Raw genomic sequence first — 23,795 nt, forward strand, 5'->3', positions numbered from 1 at the left:
CATTGTTGTTTAGATCATCCATCTTTGTTCGTGTTGAAGAAGCTTTATCCAACATTTCGGTCTTTGTTCATTTTGAATTGTGATTCGTGTCAATTCTATATTTCATCATTTTTGTTCGGGTCCTTGAATCAATAAACAAGCAAGTGCTCCATTTGAGTTAGTTCATTCTGATATTTGGTGTACTTGTTCAGTTGTGTCTCAAACAGGCATTCATTATTTTCTTACTTTTGTTGATGATCATTCTCATTTAACTTGGTTATATTTAATGAAAAATCGTTCTAAGTTACTACTTCACTTTTGTGCTTTCACGCTGAAATAAAAAAACACTTCAATGTCTATCAAAACTTTACGCACCGGCGAATATTTTTCTCATGTGCTTGGCTCTTTCTTGTGTGAACATGGCATCATTCATCAATCTTCTTGTGCTGACATTCCATCCCAAATTGGAGTTGCTTAACAGAAAAATACACTCAGTTGTAACTACATGCGCTTTATCGTTTCAAATGCATGTTCTAAAGCCTTTTTGGGTTAACTCTGTTTCCACGGCTTGTTTTATAATGAATAGAATGCCTTCTTCTGTTCTTAATGGTAAGATTCCTTATCGTGTTCTTTTCCCTACCAAATCTTTGTTTCCTATTGCTCTAAAGATATTTTGTTGCGTTTGTTTTGCTCCTGATGTTCGTCCTCATCATACTAAGTTAGATCCAAAAAATTTTAAATGTATCTTCTTGGGTTGAACGCATGTTAAAAAAGGGTATCGTTTTTTTGATGATATACTCTTTACTTCATCACCATCAAGTCCGTGTCAAGAGGAGGATGACGATCTCTTTATATATGAGATTACCTCCCCCACATCGTCATCTTCTCCATCTTCCTCAGCAAGATTGCACCTCCTTCCTGCCCATTGATTTCTTGAGTTCACTCTCGACGACCTCCATAGCATCCTTCGAGCTCATGTTCTCCACTCATGCCTTTTTCATCATGCAATCTTGGGACCGAGTGATGATCTTTCCATTGCTCTTCGAAAAGGTAAACGCACATGTATGTAGCCTGTTTCTTCCTTTGTTTCATATCAAAAGTTGTCTTCTCCCACATATTCTTTTATTACGACCCTTGATTCCACATCTATTTCTTGCATTGTTCATGAAGCTTTATCTCATCCTAGTTGGCATAGTGCAATGATTAAGGAGATGAACGCTTTAGATGAGAATGATACATGAGATTTAGTATCTCGTCCTGCAGGAAAGGTCATTAGGTGTAAATGGTGTTTGCTATCAAGGTTAATCTTGATGGAACAGTGCCTCGGTTGAAAGCTTGTCTTGTTGCCAAAGCTTACGTCCAAATCTATGGAACTGATTATTCAGATTCATTTTCTCCAGTTGCCAAATTAACTTTCTTCCGGCCTTTTCTTTCCATGGTTGCTACCTATAAATGGCCTTTGCATTAGCTTGACATCAAAAATGCTTTTTTGCATGGTGATTTTTAGGAGGATGTTTATATAGAGCAACCACCTGGATTTATTCCTCAGGAGGAGAGATATAAAGTATCTTGCCTTCGAGAATCTTTGTATGGTTTGAAACAGAGTCCACATGCGTGGTTTGGTAAGTTTAGTCAAGCTTTTGTACGCTTTGGTGTGAAGAAAAGTACATCTGATCATTCTGCTTTCTATCAACAATCTGATAATGGTATTTTTATTTTTTGCTTGTTGTATATTTTGATGATATTGTTATTACTGGAAATGATGCATTGGGTATATCGTCTATCAGAACTTTCCTTCAGGATTAGTTTTATAAGAAAGATTTGGGCAATTGAAATATTTTTTGGGTATTGAAATAATGAGAAGCAAGAAGTTATTTATTTATCTCAATGAAAATATGTACTTGATTTGTTATCTGAGACAGGAAAACTCCAAGGATACTAGATCAACAACTTGCTAAAGAAGGATAATTATTTAAAGATCCTGAGAGATATAGAAGATTAGTTGGGAAGTTGAACTATTTAACAGTGACACGATCGGACATTGCTTATTCTATAAGAGTTGTAAGTCGATTCATGTCTTCTCCTGCAGTGGATCATTGAGCTGCAATAGAATAAATTTACGTTATCTGAAAGCTACTCTTGAACGTGGGATCTTATACAAAGATCATGGATATACAAGTGTTGAATGTTTTTCTGATGCTAGTTAGGCTGGATCTTAAGAGGATAGGAGATCGACCTTTGGATATTGTCTTTTTACGAGGAAACTTGGTATCGTGAAAGAGTAAGAAATAGAAAGTTGTTTCTTGTTCAAATGTTAAGTTAGAAATCGGAATATGGCACAATCTATATGTGAAATAGTATGGATACAACAATTGTTATCTGAGATGGGCTTCAGCATTACCGTGCTTGTTAGAAATAATGGGCTTAGGTCATGATGAAAGCCCATGGGTAGTTAAGATTTATTTTGCCTAATTTTTATTCTTTTAATTAGGCTCGTGTGGCCCATATATTTTCCCCCTTTTGTACCTTTATGATTATCAAAAAGTAATAAGAAACATATATATTGTGATTTTTCTCCCTGTACTAGGGTTTCAACGTAGATCTTGTGTTCTTTCTTCGTCTTTATTTGTCAAAATTGTATCAAAGCAAGATATTGACTAAACCCAAGACAACACAAGTCTTGATGGAAACCAAACAGATGAGACAGTTGCCGATATTAGAGCTGCTGTTGCTGCCGCTGTCAATGCTCGGATCAGCGCTGCCATGTATGAGTGGTTCCGCTGCCTTTAGAAAACGTCGGCCAACGTGATTTTGTCACCCTTTTCATTGTCCACGCCTCCATGTGCCGCCGCTAGAGCTCCACGCACGCTGTCGGGGACCTCTGGACCAACTCGTCTAACACAAAAAATGTCGGCCAAGCCTTCTCTACCACCCTTGTCTTCATCTGCGGCCTATAATGCCCCCTACGCGCAGCTCCATGTGTTGCCACCTAGTTCCATCCAGCCACCACTACTTCTATAGTCAAATATGTATGGCTGCCACGCACTGATTTTGCTTCAAACCTACTTATCATCCCAAGGTTAGGAATCCTCAAATTCACTTAAGATTTGAGGTTGGTGAATCTTCGGCACATTCCAACTCTAATGTGCAAGCTTCTGCTTCTTTAAGTATAGCATATCAGCAGCTGGAAGGGCTTTGACAGCAGATTGCAGCACTTGAGGCTACCTTAGGAGCGACGTCCAAAACTCTTGGTCATGGCCTTCATACACCTTTACTGATGCATTTTGAGAATGCGGTAACCTTCTTCCCAGCTTTATCCTCTTCTTATGCGACCAATACAGTTACATAGTCTACAGGGTATTTATCAGGGGAAAAATTGAACGGCAATAACTATCTCGTGGTCTCAGTTAGTGAAAACGGTCCTTGAAGGACGACATAACTATTTCTCATGGTCTCAGTTACTGTCTAAGATTTCTATGTTCTCTATATATATGTATCTTTACACTGATTCAATATAGAATAATAATACTTCTTGCCAAAATATGGAGTACAAATGTTAGATGATGTAATATTAAATTCGCCTTCACTCATGAGCTTAAGCTTTTGGGTCAACCAGTGATTTAAGATTAGGTGTTAGACTTTTGTGATTTTTTTTTAAAAGAAGGATCATTTTTGTTGGAAATTAATGAACATATTTGAGCACCATTGTTGGTTGTAATAATAATGATCTATTTTCTCATGTTTTTGCGGTTTATGATCTTTTGAGTTGTAGGGAGATGAAACTTTGACTGGTATCACTCATATTATCGTTGATGAAGTACATGAACGGTCTCTGCTGGTGAGTTGATATTAACTCTAGTCTTCATCAAAAACCCTTTTATGATGACCAAGACATAATTTGTTTGGACAGTAATTTCATGATGTTCATGCAGGCATGTTTTCTCTTTAATGAAGTAATATGTTTTTCTTGGTCTATTTTCTCTTCCATTAATTTATTCTTGGGCAAACTAAATTTTTGGTCTCCAAGTTGTAGGATTGATGTCGATTTGACTCTGGAGGTTTGAAAATAGACACTTTAATCCTCGAGTTTTGGAAAATGATTCTTAAGAATCCTTTCAATTGGTTGATGTAATAGAATTCTTATGTGGCTGTTAAATGGGATGTTTAGAAAAGACTAAGGACCTTTTGAAATTAGAGAGTTAATGTCTTATTTTCCCCTTCCTGTTTTTTCGTTTGGGTCCTTATACAGAATGAAATTTCCGCCTCTTGTTTAAAATTAATGGATTTCTAGTGTTAAGGTCTTCGAAGATGAAACTATAGTTGACATGAAACTACATTTTCTGCAGGGCGATTTTCTCTTAGTTGTTTTGAAGAATCTGATTGAGAAACGTTCTGCTGAAAGTTCATCTCCCTTGAAGGTTATTCTTATGTATGTTTGCTCATTTAATTCAGTCTTCTAATTAGTTATGAACACAAAATATGAATATGTGATATTTAGAGCTTCAGTATTCTTCTTCAATTTTAATACTTTTGATTCTCAGGTCTGCGACAGTTGATTCAAACCTTTTCTCAGGATACTTTGGTAACTGCCCTGTAATCACTGCAGAGGGTAGGGTGCATCCTGTAACCACCTACTTTCTTGAAGATATATATGAGAGTACTGGGTACCACCTCGCTTCAGACTCCCCTGCTGCCATACGATATGAAGTATCAAGTGGCAAAAAGGTATCTGGAACTCGTTTCCTACTCTATTAAGGCGATATTGAAGTTTTCTTTTCAACATTTGTTTCTGCAATCCTGGCTTCATTAATTACTGTCGAGTCCTTAAGAAAGAACAATTTTCTTTTTTTAGTCTAAACTACAGTCTTCAGTAAACTTCCATACATTGAATAATTTCTCTTCAGATTTACATATAAGGAGGAAGGATTTCTTTAAGAAAATTTAAGGAAATTTGTGAGGTAGCTCTATTTTTTAAAATATATTTGCAGATATGTATTTAACAAAAAAAATAATTAGATTAAAGGGTTTTTTCTCTCCTTCCGTTGGCTCTTTATTTTCTGCTTGGAGCTTCTGTCAATTTTCCATCTGCATTGGTTTCGGTCTCAATCGTTTTGAAGATACAAGATTCATTGTTTCTTTTTGGTGTTGCTATTTTCAGATACAAGAGTTCTAGAGATCCTTACTCAAAACGATTGAGACCGAAACCCAATGCATAACTCTTCTTTATGCAATAACTCTTCCTTTCTAGAAGAGATGCTAACCAAAACCCAATAGGATCTCTAGAAAAGATGCTATTTTCAGTCTCCATTACTTTCCATAACCCTTCTTTTTCGATGAACTCTTCTAAAGATCATTCAGCCAATTTAATCAAAGCATCTCTGCAAACAATGGATTAATGAGTATTTTTTATTTAAAAAGATCCTCCAAGATTTTTCTAATTTTCTTCCAATCATCAAACGCAAATAATCTTGAAATAATCCATAGATGATCAAAGTCTTCTTTTAAAACTTCCGGATTTTTAATAACCCAATGCTGAGTTGCACTTTGAAATTCTGAGGTCAGAACAGGGGAAGAAATGATCTGTTTTACCAATTATTGAATAGAGGATCCATTAAGCATCTCCTTTCAGCATAACTTGCTCTTAGTGACTCGGAAGGAGGCTGCAAGGAGATTTGAAGATGATTTTTGTAACAAATCGAATAATCGTGCTTTGGCAAGAATCTTTCCAATATTTTGTGAAAGGATTTCCAACCCTGTCTAGAGACACTAGAACAAATATGGATGAAGTATAGATTGTTGTTCCTCTTCCATCCTACACACCTCATAACCGAATCTACTTTTGACCTAAATTTTAAGAGCCTTGTATTTCCAAAATCATCAAAACCGTTTCAAAGAAGAAAATCATTCTTAGGGCCACGCAAGAATTCAGAAATCTCCTTTAAGAACCATCTGAATGGAGTGTCTAATAGTGACAATATCTTCCGAGTTTCCATGTCTTCTATATGGAAGTATTCTTTGTCGAACAAAACACAGTAAAGGGAGTTTGCTACTTTGCATCTTTCTACATTCATTTTCACCAAAACCAGACTGCCACTAAAACATGGATGAACAAGAAGAATCAGGCTCTAGGGAACTTATCAGAGAAGAAGGATGAGAAACGCCGGAGGAGAAAAAGGGGGCCAAAGTGTGGTTAAGGACAAAAGTAAGGGAGGAGAGAGGAGAGACTCTAGGGAACTTTGCCTTGAATCCTTGAAATTTGAGCAATAGCCTCTTTTCATTTTATCTTTTTCTTTTTGATTTTTTTTTTCCTTTTTTTTTCGACTGAAACAAGGTTTTTATTGATTTAGGGAAATGTAACTAATGCTCCAAGTAAAATAGAGGAATCCTAAGAAGCACAGATACTGACATGCGACGCGCCATTTTTCAAAAAAGTTGGCACGACACGTTGGGGACACGTCAATTTTTTTATTAAAAAAATTAAACATTTGTTATGCATATAAACATATTACACAACAGAGATTCCAATTAAAAACATCAAAATAACAAGTTTTGAGCCATAAAACATAAGTTTTAGTAGAGTAGTTTGTTCAACAAAACAAAAACCGAAAGGTGAAAACTACAAAATATAATCAAGAACATGTCTTCATGATAGGACTCCGTTCAAGAATATCAAGAATATCCTTTCTTCTTTATTTCAGAAATATCGAACACTCAGAATTGATGAGATATCAATTCTGTTACAATCTCTTGATCTTGCTTCTCAAGATTCAAGTACAGATTTACACTAAATTTTTCCTATCCTCTTCCCGCCTGTGGCCATCTATTTATACACACAGTTTACTGATTTCTTCTTAGCACATTTAACATGTGTTTTCTAACAAATCTGCTAACCCCTTTCCTTAACTAATTCTGTTACTTATTATTGTTTATTATTTTTATTTCTTCTTTGGTAAACTAACTTGATTGAGGGTCTAACATTACTTCCCCCTTTTAGATTCACCTTGTCCTCAAGGTGTAGATTAGGATACCACTTGCTTATTTCATCATAGTCTTTCGAAGAAGCTTCATAGTCCGGTAGGTTCTGCCAAGCAATTAACACTTCCCATTTCCCAGATTTGTCTAGTCTGTAATCGCGCACTTCTTCTGGTTGAGATTGCCATTCAAACTTCTCTGTCACGTTTTGTAGCGTAGGAAACACATTCGTCTGATTACTCACGAATTTTCTTAATTGAGAGACATGGAAAACAGGATGAATGGTCGCATCCGTTGGTAATTCCAATCTGTAAGCTACCTCACCAATTCTTTCCAGAATTTTGTAAGGTCCAAAATACCGAGATGATAACTTCTCATTCCTTTTCCTTCGCAAAAGTGGTTTGTCGGTATGGACGTATCTTAAGCAATACCAATTCATCAATCTGGAACTCAACATGTCGCCTTTTCCGGTCAGTATATAATTTCATTTGTTGTTATGCTAGCAACAAATGTTCCCGTAATGCATCTAATGCCACATCGCGTTCTCTCAACTGTTCATCTACCGAAGAATTTGAAAGTCCTTTCCCCGTAAGATAACAAGGTTGGAGGTTTACGTCCGTACACCACTTGGAATGGGGACATATCAAGTGCTTTCTGATAAGTAGTATTATACCAATACTCGGCCCAAGGTAGCCATAAAATCCATTCCTTTGGACGTTCACTATAGAAACATCTAAGACAAGTTTCCAGGCCTCTATTTACCACTTCCGTTTGTCTGTCGGTCTGTGGATGATATGTTGTGCTTTTCCTGAGTTTAGTACCTGCCATTTTGAACAATTCATTCCAGAAGTGGCTGAGAAATATCTCGTCCTGGGGGGAGACAATGGAGGAAGGGAATCTGTGCAGTCGGACTATTTCTTTTACAAAAATCTTTGCTACTGACTTGGCTGTGTAAGGGTGTTTAAGGGCCAAAAAATGACTGTATTTGCTGAGCCGATCTACTACAACGAGTATTACATCACATCCCTTTGCTTTAGGTAGACCATCAATGAAGTCCATAGAGATGTCGCTCCAAACTTGACGAGGTATTTCTAGTGGTATTAACAGTCCGGCTGGTGATAGAGCTAAACTTTTGTTACGTTGGCAAGTTATGCAGGACTCACAGTGTTTTTTGACATCCGATTTCATCCCTTCCCAATATAGCTCACTTGCTAGTCTTTTATATGTTCTTAGGAATCCCGAGTGTCCTCCTACCACTGAGTCATGAAAAGTATTTAACATGGCTGGAATTAAGGATGAAGTTTTTGAGATTACCAGTCAATTTTTGTAGTGCAGGTGGCCTTTCTTCAGTGTAAATTTACTGGTTTGAGCTTCATCTTCTTCGCTTAAATTGGCTATTACTTTCTTTAACTTTTCATCTTTTTCCACCTCTTCTTTATGACTTGCAAATCCACCAAATATGGGGCTGATATGGTGTTTAATTGTATGTTTGGAGGTCTTCTCGATAAGGCATCGGCTGCCTTATTTTCTAAGTCTGGTTTATAAACCACTTCAAACGAATATCCAAGTAATTTAGATAGCCATTTTTTATATTGTGGTTGGATAACCCTCTGCTCCAGCAAGAATTTTAGTGATTTCTGATCTGTTTTTACAATAAATTTTGCCCTAAGTAGATATGGTCTCCATCTTTGTACGGATAGTACAACAGCCATCAACTCGCGTTCGTATACAGGCCGAACTCTATCTCTCATGGAAAATGTATGGCTATAGAAGGCAATGGGTCTCTTTGACTGAACTAACACGGCTCCCACTCCAAAACCGGACGCATCTGTTTCTATTTCAAAGGGAAGTTCAACGTTGGGTAAAGCCAATGTTGGTAGGGACATCATTGCAGATTTCAATTTTAGAAACGCTTTTTCAGATTCTTCATTCCATTTAAACCCACCCTTTTTGAGGAGTTGAGTTAAAGGGGCAGCTATTGACCCATAATGTTGGACGAACCTCCTATAATAGCCTGTTAATCCAAGGAATCCCTGTACTTCTTTTATGTTTGTTGGGCATGGCCAATCCGCAACTGCTTTGATTTTTTCAGAATCTACTTCTACTCCTTCCCCTGATATGATGTGCCCCAAGTATTCAATCTTCTTCTGGCCAAAATTACACTTTTTTTTATTGGCAAATAGGGCATGTCTTCTCAATGTGAGGAAAACCTTTTCAATATGTTCTACGTGGTCTTTCTCATTCTTGCTGTAGATCAGGATATCATCGAAGAAGACCAAAACAAATTTTCTAAAAAATGGTCTAAAGATGTTGTTCATCAAGGCTTGAAAAGTGGGTGGGGCGTTGGTTAATCCAAACGGCATAACAAGAAACTCGTAATGACCTTCATGAGTGCGAAAAGCCGTTTTTGGGATATCTTTGTCAACCATTCTTATTTGATGATATCCTGACTTGAGGTCTATTTTTGAGAACAGCGTTGCACCATTTAACTCATCAAATAGTTCTTCAACCACTGGTATTGGGAACTTGTCTGGAATTGTAGCTTTATTTACTGCACGGTAGTCGACATAGAAACGCCAACTGCCATCTTTCTTTTTAAACTAACAGTACCGGACTTGAAAAGGGACTATTACTTGGCCTAATAATCCATGAAGTTAGCATTTCCTCTACTAGTTTTTCCATTTATGCTTTTTGTTGAAACCCATATCTATAGGGTCTAACGTTTATTGGGTTAGTCCCTTCTTTGAGATGTATTTGATGTTCAATTCTTCTTCTTGGTGGGAGCTTTTCCGGCCAGTCAAACACATCTCCAAATTGTTTCAACATGTTTTGCAAGGGTTCAGCTTCAAGGGTCGTAGTTGCTGCATTAGTCTGCTCATTCTCTTTATAAACTTGTATTGCTCTACATTCGATCAAAAATCCTTCATCTTGATCAAGCCAAGTTTTAAACATACTTTTGAGACTGATTCGTGATTTAGTAAGGCTAGGGTCCCCTTTTATTGAGATATGTTTCCCTTCGCTAGAAAACGTGAGTGTAAGGTTTTTCCAATCAACTACTGTTACTCCAAGTGAATGAAGCCATTGCATACCCAACACAACATCAACCCCTCGAGTTCCAGCGGTAGAAATTCTTCCTTCACCTTCCAATTCGCTAATTGAATTTCTACATTTTCACACACACCTTTACCTTGTATTGCTGTTCCCGATCCTAGTATAACGCCATAAAGAGCAGTCTCCTTGATCGGCAATTATAGTGATTCTACTAATTTCTCAGAAATAAAATTGTGAGTGGCCCTAAAATCTATGAGAATGATCACCTCTTTCTCTTGAAGCTTTCCTTTAACTTTCATTGTGCCAGGATCGTTTAATCCAACGACAGAGTTTAAGGATAATTCTGCAAAAGTCTTCTGTTCTTCTTCTAATTGCAGTAGTGCTAGTGGTTTTTCTTCGGCAGTATTTTCTTCAATTATTTCATATTCCTCGCCTTCTTTTATCACAACAAACATCTTCAACTCGCGTAGTTCTTTCATTTTGCATTTATGATCAGCCGAGTACTTTTCGTTGCACCTAAAACAGAGTCCTTTTTCTTTTCAAGCTTGGAATTCTGCATCGGGCAATCTTCTTGAGTTGGTGTCTTTACGGATTTCGATATTATTAGAGCTTCTCAGAGCGATGGTTCGCATTGGGAAGGTGACATTCGCTTTGTTATCGCTGATAGTGTTTGTCGTTCCTCTGTTGTTTGCGGTATTTTGCGGAGGGTATTTCCCGCCCGCGAAGCCATTCAAATTGGCTTCGTTTCGTATGATTTCTCTATTCTCAACCTGTTGCGCGACTTCCATCATTTCGGCCAATCCTTTGGGTCGACAAAGTATCACCTCTGCTCTTATCCATGGGAACAAGCGATTCATGAAGGTGTCTTCGACAACAGGATCTGGGACATCACTCAATGGTGCGACGAGTTTATCAAACAAGTTTTGATACTCATCGACTGTAGTTTCTTGTTTGACCCGTAAGAATTTCCTTAATACTTGCTCGATCTAAACCTTACTAATAATCTTTCCTTCAGGTTTGACCAGCTAATGAATTTTTCTCTTTCTTCTTGAGACCGATACCAATTTAAGGCATGACCACCAAAACTAATCGTGGAAACAAGCATTTTCTCAGAATCAGAAAGTTTATTAATCTGAAAGTACCTTTCGTCGCGGAAGAGCCATGAATCTGGGTCTTCTCCGGCGAACACGGGCATTTCGACTTTCTTGAATTTATTCCGGTCCGGCGTAGCTTCTTCAGTCTCTATTTTTCCTTCGTTTCGGTCGTCGGAGTTATTTTGGCCCGATATGGCCGATTTCCTGGAGGTTGCTTCTTTCTCTTTTCCTTTATTTGTCACAGACGTGTGCGCATTGGGTTCCTCGTTGCGTTCACCGGTTGTGGTTCGATCTTTGGCTTTGGTTTCCATTATCATCAGCAACATCTGTTCTTGCTTATCTGACTGAGATTGCATCGTCTGCATATTCTTCGCAATGTCGTTCAAACTTAATTCGATGATCGGCATTTTCCCGAGTTCCTTCTTCATCAGCGCTATTTCTTGATCGATTACTTCAAGTCTTTCCTCAATTCTGGTTTGTACCATTTTATCGGATCACGGATCTGATACCAATTTGATAGGACTCGGTTCAAGAATATCAAGAATATCCTTCCTTCTTTATTTCAGAAATATCTAACACTCAGAATTGATGAGATATCAATTCTGTTACAATCTCTTGATCTTGCTTCTCAAGATTCAAGTACAGATTTACACTAAATTTTTCCTATCCTCTTCCCGCCTGTGGCCATCTATTTATACACATAGTTTACTGATTTCTTCTTAGCACATTTAACATGTGTTTTCTAACTAATCTGCTAACCTCTTTCCTTAACTAATTCTGTTACTTATTATTGTTTATTATTTTTATTTCTTCTTTGGTAAACTAACTTGATTGGGGGTCTAACACTTCATTCTTCTCCAATGCTCTCTTAAGAATCCTGAACTTGAGAGAGATGGGCAGCAACGGCGACCAGCGAGTGGGTTAGGGCAGAGAGGGTTGGTGGCCTGGTGGGGAGAATCGGAGAAGAGAGGGTGGAGTGCGTGACTGGCGTGTCGGTGTCAAAAACGTGTCCGATGAAGATTAAAAAGGAAAAAGGTTGCCACCAACGATCTAATGAGAATCGTCATTCAAAGAAACAATGTGGAGGGTCTTCAATAACTGTTGAACATAGAGGACATAACTCTGGCCAAGGAAACTTCTTTCATTTTGGATTCCTGAATTAGTGCTAAGACTGAGCTATGGAATTTGAAGGGCAACTTAGAGCATTTCTGATGAAAAATATCTCCCATCCCTCCGATGAACATGAAGAAGAGCAACAAAAGGACCTTCATTTGTAATTATTTCTTTTAGAAAAATACATGTTAGTCTCTTTTCATTTTATGAATGAAAAGTTACATTTTCTTTAAAAGAAGAAAAGAAGAAAAAAATAATATTTATAAATGGTAGATGTAGCAAATATCGCTTTATTGGTCATCGTTTAACTTTAATGTTGGTAATGTTGGCCTTCAGAAGAAGTTTGAAAGATGAAGAAATTGCAGAATTTCAATCACTTCTATCCCTCCTCTCTACTGAAAAAGTAGTTAGTCCGATGACTTTAGATCATGGTCCATTGATCCCCATGGACGGTTTTCCGTTAAGTCTCTTTCAGCTCACCTAAAAACTGCCTCCTCGATGGATAAACGCCTTTTTTCAGCAATTTGGACATCAGGCAGCCTTCGGAGAATTACATTTTGATTTGGATTGCGGTCTTCGGGTCCCTCAATAGTTCATATATTTTGGAAAAGAAATCCCCCAATAAATGTCTCTCTCCTTCGATTTGTCCTCTTTGCTTGTACTGTCCAGTCTCTTCCTTTGGCTGGGAAAGGATTTCTCCTTGATCGTTCAGTAAGCGCTAGTGTGGTTTAGTTACTGTCCGGTCTCATTTTACCCAAAAAATCTCGCATCATATGGGAAAATTTGTCAAAAGCTTTACTCACAGAATTATGGTTCAAGCAAAATCAAATGGCAGAAATGATGCGTGCAGTAGATCTTATGCTGTCAGCTTGGTGTTCCTTAAAAAAGGAGTTCGTCAACTGGAATGCCTTTCTTGATCAAGTCTAACTGTTGCTGCATCAGCTTCACTGCATTGCATATTTCACAGCCTGAAGCCTTGAACCTTTGAAGGATTGGCCTTGTTTAAATTTTTAATTTTGAGATTGTATTATTGGGTCTCTGTTTTCTGTTTTTTTTTTCTGGTCATGTTTTCCTGTTTTTCTGGATGTTATTATTATTGTTCCTCTGTTGGCCTTTTGCCTTTATGTTTTTCCGAGATATGATGCTTGGCACTAAGGGGGTGTCAACCTAGTTGAGATGTCCGGGTGCGCCTCCTGATCCCCCTAAGACTCCCTCGATTACATCTTCTTTATTGCTCTCTTTGTATAACTCTCTTGTACTTTGAGTTCTTATCAATAAAGAAGTTTGTCTCCACAAAAAAAAATTGTTGGTAATTAAGATGTTTTATTATATATATTAGACATTGATATTCCTAAATCCACGATAAACCTACACATTGATGATGTACTATAATCAGTATTTAACTTTTTTATTTTAAATGAAAACAAGCTCTTTCATTGAATAAATGAAATGAGACATTACCAGACAATTAGCTGTCCTTTGGCCAGTTTTAAATAGTTAAAGAGTATTCCATGAATTAGCTGTCCTTTGGTCAGTTTTGAGATAGCTTGGCTCATTCGGATAATTTTCTCGTGGTGCATCTTCTCCAAGCTATCCCATTCTTCATTCTTCCTTTTCTGATTCCAACCTGGATCATTTAGAAGTGTGTTCACTTACCACCTTCTACCAAGAAATCTGCCCCTTCCCTTTATACAGAAATTCAAATTCTCGGTCTTCAATCCTATTTCGGATGTTCATTCTCAAAGAGGTGTTCCATGCTCTCCACCGCATTCCAACCAAAAAAGGAATTTTGAGTTAGAAGTTGGTTCTCCCTTCAGCATGAGCAGTGAGAATTTGGGTGATGGTGTTGAGTCTTTAGCTCAAACCTCTCCGGAGAAAATAGAAATTTTGGTTGGAGATTGGCTGCTTTATTTCTTGAAGATGATCTTTTGGCTTCAAAAGTGGAGTTTTCCCTTAGAACCCCTCTTTCTCTTTCTGAAATTCCAGCTCACTTGTGATCCATTGTTGAAGATTGCGACCTAATTTTGGCTTGATCACTCTTCTCGCTCTTCTTTTTCTACCTTGTTTTATATCATTGGTTGATGTTCAATGTTCATTCAAGCGTTCTAGCAGTTCTTGCTTTTCTGTGGTCTTTCCCAGTTGTTTCCTTGCTCAGAGCTGGTTTCATTTCTGGCTTTGTTCTATTTCCCAGTTGTCAGGCTTTTCTCTGATTGCAGCAGCTGAAGATACCTAGTTTAATTTTTTTCTTGTAGTTGTTTTGTTTTGTTGTGTGGCTGTTTTGTATTGTGTAGTGTGGTCTTGGTTCTAGTTTGTTACCTTGTTTGGAGTTTTTGAAGTTCTTTGGCCTAGAATTTTTTGTCCTGTGTTCTGTTACTCATTTGTATGGGTTGTTAGGAGTCTTGGTCTTATGTAGGTCAACTTTAATTTGTCAGTTAGCTGTTCGTATATGATGTGGACACTAAGGGGGTGTCAACCTAGTTGAGATGCCTAAGTACGCCTCCTAATCTTTTGTCCTTTGTGATTATAGCTCTTTGTATAACTTTATTGTACTTTGAGCATTAATCTCATTTCATTTTGTTAATGTAGAGGCTTGTTTTCGTTTCGAAAAGAGTAGGTGCACTTGAACATCTCAACTAGTCTGAACTAGGTTGACACCCCATAGCACCACTATCATATCCTAATACAAACTATCAAAACTGTAATCGTTGTATTCATCGACTTACATGTATTAGTGTAGCGCAAGTGACAAAGGAGAGAATTCTCCAAGAAACCTAATCCAAAGGATCTTGTTATGACTCAAATAAGTAGTATAAGAAATTAACTTTCTACTCATCGAAACCCCTTCATTTATATTAGTTATAAACCTCCTTTTCTAGAAAAGGATTTACATTTCTTTACATTTTTTTTTCTCTCTTTTAGAGAACACTATGAAAAAGGATTTAACAACAAACCTTCAAAAAAAGAAAAAAACTAAATAAATAGCTTAACCAAAACTGTTTTGCAAATTTACTACATCATGTGTTCTAATTTCTTTTGTTCACAATTATACTTCAATTGCTATTTCTATCACATCGTATTTAAAATATATGCTATATTTACAATTACCCACCCCTGTTCTTTATGAAAGTGTTGTATATGTTTTATTTAGTAGATACATATTCCATACTATGCCGCAGATTGTCAATTGTTCATATCAAGTGCTTATCATAAGCTGTTTTATCTTGTTGTAGCTTAAGAGGAATCTATTATCACTGTTCCCCCCACAGCTTGACGTTTGTTGTAGCTTAAACTCTTGATTCAGATCAGACTTTTACTACATTGTGGCTAAAGCCTCCAAATATGATATACCTTGTCAATTGCCTATTGTGAGCTATCTTGTTTACCATTAAGTCAATTTCCAATTCTTATATCATGAATATCTTCAGAGTGCTCCAGTCAATTATCGAAGAGGAAAGAAAAACCTCATATTATCCGGATGGGGTGACGATGTTTTACTTTCTGAAGCCTGTACGAATCCTTACTACAATTCAGATTGTTATCAATCATATAGTGAGTTGACACATAAAAATCTGGTAATTTTCTTTAACATGAGATACTCATAGTATTTTTGTCTCTGATTCTGAAGTCAAACCATAAGGTCAATAGTTCTGCTGATAATGGTCCAATTATTTTATTATGCAGGAAAGATTAAATGAGCATGTTATTGATTATGATCTTCTCGAAGATTTAGTGATTCATGTGGATAAAACTTTTGATGAGGGAGCCATACTTGTTTTCTTGCCAGTAAGTTATTGTTGTTCTCTGCATTTTTATTTTTATTAGTATTGCTTTTTATTTTTTTTAACTTCAAAACTGTTTCGCATAACAGGGAGTGTCAGAAATTCACTTGTTGTATGATAGATTAGCTGCTTCTTACCAATTTGGTGGACAGGCTTCTGATTGGATTCTTCCTTTGCATTCGTCCATTGCATCTACTGATCAAAAAAAGGTGTTTTTACGGCCTCCTTATGGCATCCGCAAGGCAAGTTTTGTAACATACAGGGGCTACTTCTAAGTATTTTATTTCTTCTTGTTGAGTTTTTAATTTTTAATTTTATTTTGTTCAAGTCTATTCTAGGGGTTTTATCTAATGGAGAACTAAAAGTTCACTTGGTTGTGGCCAATGAAATTGTGTCAATACAAAGGAATCAATAGTATCAATAATATGCATGATCTCTTGCTATTGAACATAGAAACAATCCTGCCGGAAAGGAAAATAGAGAAGCTCCTCAGTCTGTCGCTCCTCTTTACAACTGTTTCTATTATTCCTCTCGTTCCAAAGACACCACAAAATATTACACTGTGGTGTGTAATATACATTTTGACAATCCTCAATTGTCTCTCTACAAACCTCAGCACTGACAAAGCAAAAGTCAAAGCAAGACGCCCTAAAGAAACAACTCCAAACAGCACCTGCAAAATCACATTGCCAGAGTTGGTTAATATTAACTAGTTTGCACAAAATACATATTTTGTGCAGTTAAATTTTAATTAGACTATATAAATTACGATCATTAGGCCAATTTGGCTCTTTCTTGTTGCTCTGACTAACATGTGGTTCGAAATCAACTGGCATACGTCTGTTTGAATTGTTTTCAAAATTCTATATGCTCTCCTAGTTTTTGTTAGGCCTAAATATATTCACACGAAAGTCCTATATGTTTTAGACTTTCTTGAGGACTGGTCCTTCACATACTAAGTAAGCTAAGAAGCACCGACACCTCTAATATGGCGAAGTATCGATGTCGGACACGTCTCCGACACCGACACTCCAGCTGGTGTGTCCATTTTTTTTTTCAATTTTCGAACACGGTCAAAGTATGACACGGTCTGGAAACGTGGGATTAAGAAAACAGAGAAACAGCCCAAGCCCATTATCCTATTCCCATCCGGCCCACTTTCTTTTTTTTTTAGGGTAATTATAACAGGTAGCAATTTTTAGAATAATTATTAAGTATGTAGTAATATTTTAAAAAAATTGCAAATATAGCAAAGTCTATCAGTGATATACTTCTATCGTTGATAGATTCTTATGGTTTATCAGTGATAGACCAACATTTGCTACATGGTTGATCAGTGATAGACTCCTATCATTGATAGATTTTGACAGATTTTGCTATATTTGCAATTTTTTTAAAATGTTGCTATATACTTAATTATTTTGAATATAATTGCTACATGCGCAACTTTCCCTTTTTTTTAAATATTAGCTTTCTTAATTCACTTAAGCAAAATCCAATTTCCATCCGGCCCACTTTATTTTTTTTAAAATATTAGCTTTCTTAATACTAGCGGCAAGTGGCAAGCGGCAACCCTTCTCCTTTCATCTCTCTGAATTCCTATTCCTTTATCATTTACGTTCACACTGCCATATTAAGTTTATGTTCACGCAAGCTGACCAGTAGACCACAATTCACGAACGTCTCTGCCAACTGCCGTTAGGGAGTTTTGCCGGTCGCTGCCACTGCCCCTTTGACACCGTTCCCCGCCAGCTCGCACGTCGGTTACTTTCTGCCTACTTTTTTCTCTTTTTCTGCTTTGTGGCCGGTTGCAGTCAAAAATCTTATTTGTTTATTTTTTTCTGTTTTTATTTTAAATTTAGTATGGCATAATCATCTTCAAGTCATAGCGAAAGTAATTCAAGAATGACTATCAAAGACGAAACAAAACCTTTGTGACAATATGTGACAAAACATGAAAGGTTGAGTGATGAAGGAGGGAATTTTGCTTCGCAATGTAATTTTTGCCAAGAAAGGAGGAAAAGTTCTTACACAAGAGTTAGGGAGCACCTACTAAAAATGGTCGGATTTGAGATTGGGGTATGTAAGGTCGCTCCTAAAGATCTTGCTGACATGCAAAGGTTAGAAGAAGAATCTAAAGTTCGTGTGGCAAACAATGCTCCTAAGCAAGTTCAATTACCACCTTCATGACTTATGCAAGTTGAATTTCAATATTTTGGATCAGGAAGGGGAAGCATGGGTAGTTATTCATATTCCTTTTCACCAATGGAACAAAAGAAAAGGAAAAGAAATGTTAGTGCTCTTGAGAAGTCATTTAACTTGGCACTTCGTGATCAAGTAGATTCGAGATAGCTAGAATGTTTTGTTCTTCAGGTTTGCTACATTATGTGAACACTTTTGCTTTGGTTGCAAATAATTATTTGTCAGCTTACTTACCTTCGGGGTATAATAAATTGAGAACAAGTCTTCTTCAAAGAGAAAAAGCAAATGTCGAGAGATTGTTGGCATCTATTAAAAGTACTTGGTCTACAAAGGGAGTAAGTATTATCAGCAATTAATGGAGTGATTCGCAGAAGAGGCCATTGATTAACTTTATGGCAGTGACGGGAGGACCGATGTTTCTTCAAGCTGTAGATCGCTCAGGTGAGACAAAAGATAAATATTTCATTGCAAATTTGATGAAAGAAGTTATCAATGAGGTGGGACACGAGAATGTGATTCAAATAATCACTACAATGCTGCAAATTGTAAGGGTGCAGGACAAAATATTGAATCACAGTTTCCTAGTTCATACCCTCAATCTTGCCTTGAAGAACACATATGCTGCAAGAAGCATTGACAGTAATCAACATTTATTTACAGAGTATAGCTGATTTCTGAAATTTCTGAAAGTGTTGTGTTTATCGAACACTTTATCATGAATCATTCGATGAGACTAGCTATTGTCAATGAGTTTGTGTCTTTGAAGTTACTTGCAGTAGCAAAAACACAATTCTCATCTACTATCATTATGCTTAAAAGATTTGAACTTAGTACGGGTGTTTTGCAAACAATGGTTATCAATGATAAGTGGGAATGCTATAGAGAAGATGATGTGGTGAAAGCAAAATGTGAAAAGGAGTTGGTGCATGATGATATTTGGTGGGATAAGATTGATTATATCCTTTCTTTTACTGCTCCTATTTATGATATGATTAGAGTTTGTGATACAGACAAACCTTGTCTTCATTTGGTATATGATATGTGGGACACCATGATAAAAAAGTGAAATTGGAAATCTATAAACATGAAGGAAAGCGCGTCGATGAATTTTCATCTTTTTATGACGCGGTGCATCAAATTTTGATTGATCGATGGAATAAAAATAACACCCCTCTCCATTTTCTAAATCCAAGGTATTCATCTTAGATCTTTATTTTATTTTTTCAATTCCTAAACATTCTCTAAAGCTTGGTCCATTTTAAAATTTAATTTAGGTATTATAGCCCACAATGGTTTCAAGAAGACAAGTCTTGAGTTCCACGACATCCAGACGTAGAAGTATCAAGAGAAAGGATGAATGTATAAAGAAATATTTTAGTTCAGAGGATGAGCGCACAAAAGTGAACATTGAATTTCAATTTCTCTACAATGTTTGTACAGTTTTACAGTTTGTTGACCACGAATCCATACATAATAGATATGATAGCCTCCGAAGAGTTGGTGGGCCATCTACGGTGCCTTCACTCCAACTTTACGGTCACTAGCTATGAAGTTATTGGTTCAACCTTCATCCTCCTCTTATTGTGAGAGAAATTGGAGTACATATTCATTTGTGCACTCCATAAGAAGAAACAAAATGACACTGAAACGTGCCGAGGACTTGATGTACATCTATAGCAATCTACCTCTTTTATCAAGAAGAACTCCTGAATATCTCAAAGGATAGACAAAAATGTGGAAATTACTAGGGATTTGTTTGATTCATTTGAAGATGTAGGAATGCTTGAGGTGGCTAGTTTATCTTTGGATGAACCAGAATTAGAAGCTATAGTTTTTATCGATGTTGGTGGTGAGGCTCAAGTCCAGGTTTCTCAAGAGATCATTGGAGACGAATGAAGATATGTTCTTGATTTTAATTTGTAGTTTTGTAATTTTGTAAATTTTTTCCTTTTGGCTTTGAACAAACTATTCTACTAAAACTCGTTGTGTTTTATAGCTCTCAACTTGTTATTTTGATGTTTTTAATTGGAATCGTTGTTATATAATATGTTTATATAATTATATGCATGACATATATTTCAAATGTTTTATGTAAAAAGTTGACGTGTCCCCGACGTGTCGTGTCCTAATTTTTTGAAAAATGGCGTGTTGCATGTCGGTATTTTTTGCTTCCTAGCTGAGTAGTAAGGGTGACATGGGTTCGATTAGGTTGGGTTGAAGGGATTTTTTGGACCAACCCGAAAATTTAGGTTGATTGGGTTGGCTACCCAAATAACCCGAACAGGATCTCCAACCCAACCTTGGGTTGGGTTGTTGGGTTATTTGTTTTCTCTTTTCTTTTTTAAGTACATTTTTTTTATTAACTTAAAATACTTAAATTTGTCTACAACACATAATAATAACTAAATTTTCATAAAACTCAATGGTTATATATCAAAATCCAAGATATCTATTACAAACATTATAACAATATATATGAGTTATGATATTTTATAAGTTAATATAGATTTTTTAATATGGGGTTTTTTAAAAAATAGAAAAAATTGACAAATTATTTACACTTCATAGAACGAAACCACTAAAAGACAAAATTCATTAAACTTGATTTGTCTATGAAGTGTAAATATTTTGTCAAATGTTCTATTTTTGACAATTTCCCTTTTAATAATATTAGCAATTCGGGCTAGGGTTGGGTTGACCCGAGTTTGTAAAAGTGTAACTCAAACCCAACCCTTACAATTTGGATCAGGTAGTTCGAGTTGTTTGAGCACTCGTGCCATTTGAACACCCTTGATGAGTTGTAACTTATCATTTATTAAATATACCTTTGTACATATTAGGGTGAGAGAAGAAATTTAGCAGTAGTAAAATGTCCACAGAAGCTGAATGCTATTTCTTCTGTTTTGCCTATTCTTCTACGTTTGAACTTGATTCGACCCGGCTTTCTTTTGCTCTTTAATTCTTTACATCTATGGTGTTTATGTTGATGATTATGAAATATCTTTAATCTTGGAATTCAGGTTATAATAGCCACAAATATTGCGGAGACCAGTATTACGATCGATGATGTGGTTTATGTGATAGACAGTGGAAGACATAAAGAGAACCGTTACAATCCTCAAAAGGTCACACTTTTTTGTATTACCATAACCTTAATTGCAGTTGGGTGGTGATGGCATTCCCTTTATACATATTTTTCACAAATTTTTGTCTTCATTTGCTATTTTGGGGAAGTCTATGGGGACTTTTATTTTGGTGGCTTGGAGTTTTTTTTTTTAAAGGAAACAGCCTCATTTATTAATAAATAAACAATAAACAAAAGCTCATAGTACGAGAGAATTATCCAATGAGCAAACAAACAAAGGATCAAAAGGCACACCCGGACATCTTAACTAGGTTGGCACCTCCTTAACACTCTCATCATATCCGCACATAATATAAAGACAAAACAACTAATAATGTCGATGTGTAGGGCTAACAACAGCCAATACAACCGAAAAGAAAAAAACATAAGAAACTACTTCTAACAAGACTAGAAATAAAAAATACAGCCAGACAAAGAAAGATTCGGAAACTATTAGAAACACCAAAGGCTATGAGCCAATTCTGAAGCATCAGCAAGAAGGGAAGATAAAGACCTGCCAATTTTGTAAGTTATCTTGCACAGAGAAGTCTTTAAATTGTGTACTTAGGGAGCACCACGAAGAGGCATTCAGGCGAGCGAACTCGTATCTATCAGACCAAGAGGAGGCTTTATTGTGGAAGACTAGCTGATTTCTCTCAAACCACAGTTCCATCAAAATTGCCTTGACAGCATTGCTCCAAAGCAAGGAAGCGTTTTTCATCATAACCGAACCAATAAGTATATGTCTAACATTATTCTTGCACAGGAGACTGAAGAGGTGATTTTAAAGAGGAAAGAGAAAGCTCCAGCCGTGTCAACCATTTTGCCCAATGAAATTCCAAGAGTCATTCACAAGTTTAATGAACCGACAGCTGAGTCATTTTCGGAACCCAATAAGAATTTGAGAGTTAGTTTTGTTGTAAACAAAAATTTAAATGACAGCCTAATTCTTTATCCTCGAAGACAGCCCAACAGTCACATGGCCTCATTACAACTGTTCCAAGTTCTTCTGTTGGCAGAGAGCTATCCCATGTTTCTTCTGAGCCGTTAGTACCTTCCATTCTTGATGTTTCAAAAGCCAGGGGTTTCAGCTTTTGGAAATCTAGTATGGCTAAAAGGCCATGTAATTCCACTAGTTGGGTAGTGGAAGCCAAACCTTCAAAAAGCTAAACTTGTCTAAGCTGTTTAAATGTCTTCTTCCAGATTTTGGTTCATCTTTAGTCTCTCGGGTTTTTCTCTTCATTGGGGGGGGAGGGGGGGGGGGGCCTCTTCTAGGTTCTGGACTACTTTGGCATGGTAGCTTCGAGATTTCCGGTTGCATCTTTTTGCTAGTCTCTAGATTTGAATGTTTTCCTTTCGAGAGATATTTCGTTATGCTTTGCATTCAGATCTCTTCATTTTGATTCTGTGTAATTTCAATTTTTCTGTTTGATTTCGCTTTATTAGCTTGTTCTTTGTGATTGTTTGTTTTGGTCGTTTTTCCCTTTTGTATTGCCCGAGTTCATCTTTGTGTAGTTTGTTTGGATGATTTTGTTTTTTTTTCTTATTTTGCTCATAGTATAATACTCTTGTACTTTGAGCATTAGTCTCATTTATTATTATTAATAAAAAGGCTTGTCTCCATTTAAAAAAAAATCACTGCAACCCCTTGTCCGGAAAAAATTCAAAGAGTTCCTCTTTTCTCTTCCTCCCTTTCAAGTGCTTCTTCTTTAACTTCTTCCTCGGTCAGATTTACATCTAAACAAAGGATCAAGCACCAACCAAAAGTGAGAAATTTCCCGCACTTATTCAAGCCTTTTTCAAAGCATTTTGTTAGAAGAAAAAGATCAAACGAAACCAATAAAAAGAGACTCCTTAAGCAGAAGTTGATTCCCTGGCAGAATCCTGATGTTTTAGAAGTTAATTGTGCTAAAATTTAAGTTCTCTCTCAAGTTAATAAGTCAGATTCTCAATCCTCTAGTCTTCAAGCCTTTGAATACTCTAGTGTGAGATAACAAGAGCAGCACTTTATGCCATATTCCGGTCATTCCATCCAAAAAGAAGTGTGAGATAACATTTGATTCTCCTTTCAGTGTGAGCAATGAAGAATTTGAAAATTTGGGAAGGATGGAAGAAATTGAGGGGCTATTGCATTCGGAGCCTCTAAAATCAGACCTTAATGCTTTGTTTCCGTGAAGATTTGAAAGATGATTTGAAAGTTGTTGAAAAGTGCTTGGTTTGCCCACCATCAGTTCTGCCCATTGGACTTTTAGACCATTTGAAATTGATAGTAGCTGATTGCGGAATAATTTTATTGATTATTATCTTTAAATTGGTCGCATGTAGAAATTATCAAGCATGGTTGAGGATTGGATTTCTCAAGCGAATGCTAGGCAGCGGCGAGGAAGAGCTGGACGTGTGAGACCTGGTACTTGCTTTTGTTTATACACACATCACAGATATGAAAAGCTCATGCGCCCTTTTCAGGTATTTATCTGCAGT

The 23,795-nt window shown here is 36.6% G+C and overlaps 1 protein-coding gene across 2 annotated transcripts in view; it reads left to right on the top strand.

Annotated features, from left to right (window-relative positions):
- The window catches only part of LOC103496088 (DExH-box ATP-dependent RNA helicase DExH7, chloroplastic), an 85,322-nt gene that overhangs the window by 40,512 nt on the left and 21,015 nt on the right, over positions 1-23,795 (top strand). For both annotated transcript variants that reach the window (XM_008457814.3, XM_017046418.2), the window contains exons 15-22: positions 3,752-3,817; positions 4,326-4,408; positions 4,521-4,704; positions 15,635-15,781; positions 15,891-15,992; positions 16,078-16,230; positions 21,211-21,315; positions 23,640-23,780. In XM_008457814.3, coding sequence (XP_008456036.1) covers positions 3,752-3,817; positions 4,326-4,408; positions 4,521-4,704; positions 15,635-15,781; positions 15,891-15,992; positions 16,078-16,230; positions 21,211-21,315; positions 23,640-23,780 — 981 coding nt within the window. The remainder of the gene's footprint in view (positions 1-3,751; positions 3,818-4,325; positions 4,409-4,520; positions 4,705-15,634; positions 15,782-15,890; positions 15,993-16,077; positions 16,231-21,210; positions 21,316-23,639; positions 23,781-23,795) is intronic.

Source organism: Cucumis melo, chromosome 6, assembly GCF_025177605.1.
Source record: "Cucumis melo cultivar AY chromosome 6, USDA_Cmelo_AY_1.0, whole genome shotgun sequence".
Classification (NCBI taxonomy): domain Eukaryota; kingdom Viridiplantae; phylum Streptophyta; class Magnoliopsida; order Cucurbitales; family Cucurbitaceae; genus Cucumis; species Cucumis melo.